This window comes from Colletotrichum karsti (genome assembly GCF_011947395.1).
Source record: "Colletotrichum karsti strain CkLH20 chromosome Unknown Scaffold17, whole genome shotgun sequence".
NCBI classification, from domain to species: domain Eukaryota; kingdom Fungi; phylum Ascomycota; class Sordariomycetes; order Glomerellales; family Glomerellaceae; genus Colletotrichum; species Colletotrichum karsti.
The window spans coordinates 100,384-108,282 of record NW_024065917.1 but is presented as its reverse complement, the minus strand read 5'-3'; the positions used below and the strand labels follow the sequence as shown (position 1 = coordinate 108,282).

Genomic DNA, 7,899 nt, shown 5'->3' with positions numbered 1-7,899 from the left:
TACGTTGTGTGTGTATGCCCGCGTGATGTATGCTCAAGTTTAAGGCGGCCCCCGACGCAGAGCCTCGGCGGCGCAGTCTCCGACAGCTCGGTCTGGGTAGGTTAGGTTTTTTGGGGGGATGTTGTTTTCTCCCCCTCCTCCCGCGGCGGGAATGGCGAAAGTGAATGAACAACAACAAGCTTAAGGTCCGGCGGTGCAGGTAAGGTAGTCTGTTGCCTCGACCGGGCCGACTTGGCTTGTGCGCGTTACACACACCGTTTCTCACTAGTCCGTGGGTGCTTGTTGTTTTTCGCCGCCTTTCTGATTCAACATGGAGTGATTAAACATGGAAACAACATGAGTAACGGTTCTGCCCGTGGTTGGGACGAAAGCGTCAAAAAAAAGATGGGATGGCTGCTGCAAGCGCACGGGGTGGTCTGATGCAGAGGCGAACTCTCTCTCTGCGCCAACCGACACAGACCACATGAAATCACAACATCACTGAAGAAATCATAACATGGTTCGGTAGAGACAAATGAGATTCTTGCTAGTTTATCAATAAGCAATAATGTTTGAGCAGCCAGTTCAAGGCGCTCGGGGGAATATCCGCACGTCATTCAAAGGTATATACACAGAAACGCCAATTAGCCCGTATATGTAGTTTGGGCGTAAAGGTTACCAAGCAGCGCATTTCCCTCCCCGTCCCGAAATACGTCCGCTCCAAGTGAGGTTTTCTCTGAGCCAAAAAAAACGAAAGTCCATTTTGAGTTTCATCATCTCCATAGAGTCTCCGTAGAGTAGGAAGAAAAGCCGATTGTCGTGGTTCGGTTGATTTCTCCAATTATGTACAGCGAAGAAGGTAAAGTAAGGTCACGCCAATTGCGTAGATTAGATCCACGCGGCAGCCATTGGCCGTTGAGGGGCGTGACCGTGGCTGCTGGCTGGCTTCTCTGGGAAGAAGCTGGTGAAAATGCTTTGAACTTCGGCGAGATAGTCTTCGGCAGCGAACTTGCGAAGGCCTTGGGCCTTGAGGGTGCGCTCCTCCTCGTCCATGACGCGGTCCTTGATGCCAAACTCTTCCGCGATCTCGGTGACCTGGGCCAGCTCGCGGCCGAAGGGGTGCGCCTCAACGGCCTTCTCGTGTCTCGGTTGGGGCTGCTGGTGGTGCTGGTGGAATGCGGGACTCGGCATGGGCGGTACCGGAGTCTTGGGAGTCTTTGGCGCGGAGGCGATCGAATTATGAGACATGGTAGAGGCAGCGCTGGAGCCAGAAGACGCGCGAGAGGAGAAAGTCATGCTGGCTTTTGACGAGACGGTCTTTTCGGAGGTCTTGGACAAGGACGACATGGAGCGCTGGCGAGCCATGGCATCAAAAGAGGCCTGCTTAGTGTGCGACGGGGCGCGCTTTGGGATCTTGGGAACCTCAGGAATCGTGGCGGGGTTGACTGCATGATTCGGGGCGACGAAATAGCAGGACAGGTGGTTCGGCTCGGGGTCGGTAGATCGCTCGTGGGGAGCGACGTCGGGGCTGGTCGGGGGCGACGAAGCGGCAGTGTTAGTGCTCTCCGAGTCCTCCTCGGATGACTTGGTGGATGAGTTGCTTGACGAGGTGGTTCGGGGTCGAATATCGGGAGCGTTGTAAGAGAGCATGTTGGTTGTGTGAACCAGCTCCATAGGCGCGGAAATCTTGGCCCGAGGCGGCCCCTTGGTGGTCTTGCTTCGTTGCATGAAGTTGTTGCTGCGCTCCTTTCCGCGAGCAGCATCGGAGAGATCGATGCTCTGCTTCACCCGGCGGGTGGTGAAAGCTCTTGAGAGGGACGACATTTTGGTGTTGAGTAAGGATCAAACCCAGAGAGATGTCGACAGGGTGGCAGGCTGGCTTGAGGGATAAGTAGGTAAGCTTGAGTCGGATCGTCGCGGGACGCAAGCGCCTGATCCGGTAACAAGGGCCTGTAGTGTCCGGTGGTGGACTGCGAAGGGCGGCAGATGGGTGGTGATGAAGTGCTAGAGACTGCACTCGTGATTGGGCGTGAGTCCTTTATTGGCAGGTGCGGTGGATCTATTGCTGCACGATAGTTGCAGTCGAGTGGGCAGTAGTGAGTGGTGCCGGAAAGGTGATAGGCGAGGTCGAGCAGTCAATCAGTGAGAGGGTCTGGCGACTAAAAGAGTGAATGTGAGGGGGTGATTTTGTAGGTCGAGGCGAGACCAGTGATTAGATGACGGCTTGGCCGTGACGGATTATCCTGCGCTGGTTGCGTTGGGTTGGTATCTGTGCGAGAGGGGGACACAAAGATGGAGGAGTCCAGTCCTAGGGTACCTCGAGGTACAGATGTTCGGCGTCGATCCGGTTGAGGGTGGTTCAGTGTGTTGTGTCTGAGTGTAAAGTAGAGACTGTATGTGTCTTGTGGCTCGGTCTGTGAGTCGGTGTAAGGACTGTGGGTGGTACAGAACAAGAACAAGCCAAGGTCAGTTGAGATGACGGGTCTTGTCCGTGTGTGATGTGATTTGTATGTAAATACGGTCGGTGCAGTGTATATATCCAGCCGGGAAGGAACGTTCAACGTGTCGGATGATGTGCGCAAGAGAGTAATATCAGATTTGTGTGGGTTTTCTGTGTTGGAAGAGGTTCGAGCCCGCGACAAGTCGTTTAGTATCTCAAGTACTCCGGAGAGACACGATGGATAAAACGCGTAAGAATGGAAAGACACACGCCAAAGGGAGCGATGATGTGTGCGAGAACAGAAGCGAAAGGGAGAGGATCCGACTTTCCTTGACCAAGGGTGGTAGGCAATGGAAATGGGTTGAAGAAAGAGGGAAAAAGAGTAGAAGTGGCAGGGCGTGTGGAGGGAATACCAGAGTAATAATCGACCACGAGGCAAGCGATCTAGAGAGGTAGGTGCTCTGTTCTCCTTCTCCTCTCTCGCCTGGTCTGCGTGGTCTGGTCCAAAATGGAGACCTCTACTGGCCATGGCCGGGTCCACGTCCTCGCCCACGACCTGGGGGATGTCGCTCTTTGATTGCCCTATGGCCCGTTCTGGTTGGTTGTTTACCAGCTTTTCCTCTCAGGGACTGGAGCCAACCACTGGAGACTGGCACTTGCAACCCTTGCCGTCTTTCCTTTTCGCCAATCCCCCCTGTTCTTGCGGTGGGGCTTGGCAATCAAAAAAGGGTAAGGTTCCTGTTGCTCACAGTGTGTTTTGGGGAGTTCGTCGACGCAGGTGAAGGCAGGTGCTTCCCAGGTGGTTCCTGGTGGATCTCGGTGGGTCTATCGGCCCTCCTTGCTCTTTTTTGGCGCTAGGGTCCCGGCCTAGCCGCCTCTGCACCAATGACAGCTACGCTTTGTCGCGAACCCCCGGTCCTTCCCTTTTTTCCCTCTTCTGACTCCTGCAAGCCCTTTGGGTCCTGGCGTGTCGGTCTCGCTCCTCTTCGTGGCCGTTCGCCCTCCTTTAGCTTCATCCACTCATTTTTTCCTGCCGACTTTGGGAACTCAGGGCACTTCCTGCGCCTAGAGAACGTGACAATAGCCGCCAAGAAACATCCAAAGGCGGCACGACTCGGGCTCGTGGGATGGATCGTCCAGCGATGCCACCCCAAACCGCCGTCATCAAGGGGATGCCGTGATCTGCCTTCTGGAAGAATGGCCGACATCGTCAGACCAGCCACAGCCCAACCGAGACCAGTCCGGCGCATCACCCGCTCCCTTTTGACAAGTCATCACAACCGCTATGGCGTCTCTGCCTCCTTGATTGGACCTCCCTCTGCGACATCATCGCCAGACCGATGTGTACATGTCCGGATACACCACATCAACGATACAGCACCTACAGATACTCTGTATGGTAGTCTGTACAGCACACGCATACCTACCTCGCCCGACACACATGCGTCGGGCTGCGGCCGCCATGTGTTCCCCAGCCGTGTTGCCTCGTTTGAGATACAACGAAGCGTGCGCTGACCTCCTGATTGCCGCACAAAAGAAACAAAACTCGATCAACACATGCCATGAGCTCTTTTCTGGGAAAGCCTTGCGTGGCGCCAGACTATGACAAAGCTCATATCCGGTTCGCCTACCAGTTGGCAATGCCACCATTAGGGCAACATTCGAAGAGGAACCGGTCCTCGTCACCGAAGACCGTCCACCGGCCATCGCGACCAACAATCATGGCCCAAGGGCCCCGACGGTCCCGACCCGTCCATCGACTCCCACCCGACCGCGCACATCCTTGATGAAGATTGTGCGATTCAAGATGGGCGAGCCGCGGGCCCGCGGCGAATCCTCTCTTTGCCAGGTTTCTCCGGGATCATCCATCCCCGTGCGGACACAGTGTGATGTGACGGGATCCGCGAGGACGGAGAATTGTGGAAGCAAAATCGGGCTGGCTGGGCATTCGGTTGTGGGTTTCTGTCCTGTTGGACCAGTGAATCAAGTCGACGCCTCCAAGCCTCTCGAGAGGCAGAAGTGCGTCGAGCAAAAGTCGCCCAACAGCCGAAAGAGAGATCGTGGCCGCTGGTTCCTGGGCGTTCCCAATGACACTCCGAATAGACCAAGCCAGAGGCGTCATTGGCTGAGTGTTCCATCCGCCATCCTCGCCGCCCGTTGGCAGACCCCCCTGAAGTTTCAGCGTTTCGAAATGCGCCATCCCACCCTGGTGGCGCTGCGTTCCTTGTGTGCCTGCGCAAGCGGCACAGGGATCCATGTCGCCGTCACCAGTCAGCGCTCTCACCACCCCACAGCCCTCCGTTTACCTGGCGCATCTCCCAGGGGCATCGCCGGTGGTGGTGTGGAAACCAGCCGATCAAGAATTCGATTTTTTAAGGTGTTTCTCGGAGGAGGCAAACGCTCAGAGGCTGCTAGAAATCCCGCAACGACGACATCACGAGCGTGGGGCGGCAGTTCACCGTGTTGGGTGTCACGCAGAAAGGAGCGCTTTGGCGTGCCATGCTGCAGTTGGGTTGAAGTTCTGACAAGACGAACGAACGCTTGAAGAACAGACCACATCTAACAAGGCCAATATCCGGCCCTGGCTCATTATGCCAGATCTAATATTGGTCCACCAACTCCTTCATCAACTACGCATAAATCTGTCAGGCCGCTGCCGCTTCCCCCTCCCCGACTTGTCAATGCTTAATTAGGCCATCCTGCGCCAACTAAGGAAGCTGTTCACGTCAAGTCGGTCGCATCATGTTCAAACCCGCCGACGAGGCCGCGCAGTTACGGTTTCACCTGACAACTTACACATCTCACGTACATTGTTCTCTAACGAACCGTTCCTCACCAGCTGTTTTCCCGGTTTGAGCTCATCTTTTGGCAGTCTGGGCTCGCTGTCTTGACGAAACTGATGGGGTCTATGCTTATGATTACTGTTCAGACGACGGCACTTAACTTCGGACGATTTGAGACTAAGGCCCACGCTTGAACAGGTCTTCCCCACTATCGAAAGTGTCTCGGCCCGCGTGCCTCCCCTCCGTCCTCAACGGCGCCGTTGCAGAATCGTTGTCGTCAAATTGCTGTTTTCGGCATCAATACCTACACTAACATGGCGCCGGAGACATGTTTGACTTGCTCTATCGAATAATCTGGCCGAGCCGCCAGGACATTTTCCTGGCGATCTTCCGCGAAACAATTAAACCAACGTGAGAGGGCTCGTTACATCATGCTTCGTTTTCACCCTAGTCATCATCCTCGTCCATCGATTCGCCATCCTTTTCACCCTCCTCATCCTCACCCTCGTCCTCGCTGGAGCTGCTGTCATCGTCAGCGACACCGACCAGCCTGTCCTCCTCTTCGGCGCCATCCGCCTTTCGGGGAACGCGCCCGGCAAAGGCGTGGCGCACGGCGGCGTTGGTGCTGGTGTCCCAGACGTGCATGGTACCGCGGCTGCCGGCAACAGCGAGCCTGAAAGCCACCTCGGGATCCGGCGCGAATTGTGTAGAGAAGATCTTGCCGACGTCCAGGTTGCGGGAGACGACCATGGAAGGGCCCGAGGGTTGAATGTTCCACAGCTTGACGGTCTTGTCGGTCGAACCGGTGGCCATGAAACCAGGCAGCACGGGGTTGATGTCAAAGGAAGAAACCGACTCGTCGTGCGCTTGCAGCGTCCAGACGGCCTTGGTCGCCTCAGGGGTTGACGGCGCATTACGGACGTCGTGGTAGTGGATGATACCGTTCTCCGTAGAGACGTAGAAGAAGTTCTGGTCGTGGGGATCCCACCGGATGTTCTCGACATCGCTCTCGACACCCCACCTGGGCGCCTTGGCCTCAGGGGCTCTCATGTCTGCGGCGACAACCGTTCTGTCGTAGCTGCCGCTCAGAAGAACGGTGGACTCAACCGTATGCCACGCCAGAGAGCAGACCTTGTCCGTGTGGTAAGTGTACGACTTGGCACACTTCGCCGTGTGCAGATCCCAAAGCTTGACGGTCTTGTCTGCCGAGGCAGACGCCAACAAGTTCCTGTGCTTCCTGTTCGCGGCGAGAGCCAAAACGGCGTCGACGTGGTACTCGTCGTTAGCCTTGGCCTTCTTCTTCTTCTTTTTCTTCTTCTCCTCAGAACCCTCGCCGGCCTGACCCAGGATGGCGTTGGGGTACATGCAGTCCACCGTGTCCAAGTCCCAGACCTCAATATCAGGGTCCATAGTGCCGACGGCGACGAAGTTGGCCGTCGAGTCCTTGTCGACGCCAGCCTTTTGCACGGGAATGTCGAGCCACTCGACGCAGAGGGGTATCGCCGGCAGCATGATGTCGTGGTGGACGTAGAGGTTGTCCGCGGCGTCCTCGTAGACGTAGACCTCGAGGTGCGCCATCTCGTCCTCGACCTTGGCCGCGAGCAGCAGGTTGTCGGTCGCGAGGATCTGCAGGTCCTCGCGGTCCTCGTCCTCGTCGTCGTCCTGGTCCTTCAGGGTGATGTACGGGTCCTCCTTGTTCGACTCGTAGTAGGCCAGCGACTTGACGTTGCCGAACATGGCCATGCCCTCGCCCTGTCCGACCTTCTCCTCGTCGTCGTCCTCGTCGGTGTCGTCGTAGTGCTCGAGGTCGTACTCTTTCAGGTCCGCGTCGTTGATGTCGACCCTGGGATGGAAGTCAGTGATCCGGCGCTCATGCGACAGAAGAAGAAGCGGGGGGCACGAACTTCTCGGCTTTTGAGCTGGGAGCCGAGTCCTTTGCGGACATCGCCGCATCTTCCTCTTCTTTCGCGTCCTCATAGTCCTCCTTCGCGTCGTCCAGCTGCAGCTTGGCGAGTTCCGCTATGCGCTCGAACTCGGCCTCGTCGAATGTGTACTTGGAGGGGAAGGGTGCCGCGAAGCCTCGGGGCACCCATGTGGATGTTGTGATCATGGACATCTTGGAGGATGTCACCTGTGATCGGGTATATGGTCCGCGACTCAGATGCGCAGGAGATCAGGTTCAAGATCCAGGTGAAATCGTGGATCGAGAGAGAGAGGAAAAAAAAACTATCGGGGTCGGTCTGCAGGGCAAATCTGGGCGGCCCAACTGCGAGCGAAGGAAAAAAAAATTCGGCCCCATTGGTGGGGTTTATCTTATCTGTTTATCGATAAGAACCTTGAAATGACGATGATTTCAACCCAGATACCTACGTAACTCGGAGGGAAAATTGAGACAGCCGCTCTCACAAGGCTAGAATTATGATGGGTTTCATTTCTTGCTACTTAAGAGTTGATATTTGAAGAGATTCACGGATGAGCCTGGGCTTGGGCTGTTCCACGCATGAAGACACCGCGCAGCGCAACAAGAGATGTCTTGTGCTCAGCCTCCTTCTATCTTGTATATGTCTTTCATTCTAGACCATTAGCGCATTGAGTAACAATTTCAAAATCATATCAGATATCTTCACGTTGAGTAAATGCGTTATGGAAGGTGTTGGTTCAAATACTTTTTGATCTCCTCGAAAGAAGCATGTCTAC

General features: G+C 55.7%; 2 protein-coding genes across 2 annotated transcripts; both read right to left on the bottom strand.

Annotated features, from left to right (window-relative positions):
* Nucleotides 1–867: 867 nt before the first annotated feature.
* CkaCkLH20_05852 (uncharacterized protein) lies at nt 868–1,803 on the bottom strand (the record flags this gene model as incomplete). The annotated part of the gene is made up of 1 exon (XM_038888569.1): nt 868–1,803. One exon carries the CDS (start codon nt 1,801–1,803, stop codon nt 868–870), a length of 936 nt encoding a protein of 311 aa, XP_038745905.1.
* A 3,846-nt stretch (nt 1,804–5,649) lies between these two features.
* On the bottom strand, nt 5,650–7,318 carry CkaCkLH20_05851 (transducin family protein; the record flags this gene model as incomplete). Its single annotated transcript, XM_038888568.1, has 2 exons — nt 5,650–7,045; nt 7,107–7,318. The coding sequence occupies 2 exons, from the start codon at nt 7,316–7,318 to the stop codon at nt 5,650–5,652; spliced, it is 1,608 nt and encodes a 535-aa protein (XP_038745904.1).
* Nucleotides 7,319–7,899: the final 581 nt, after the last annotated feature.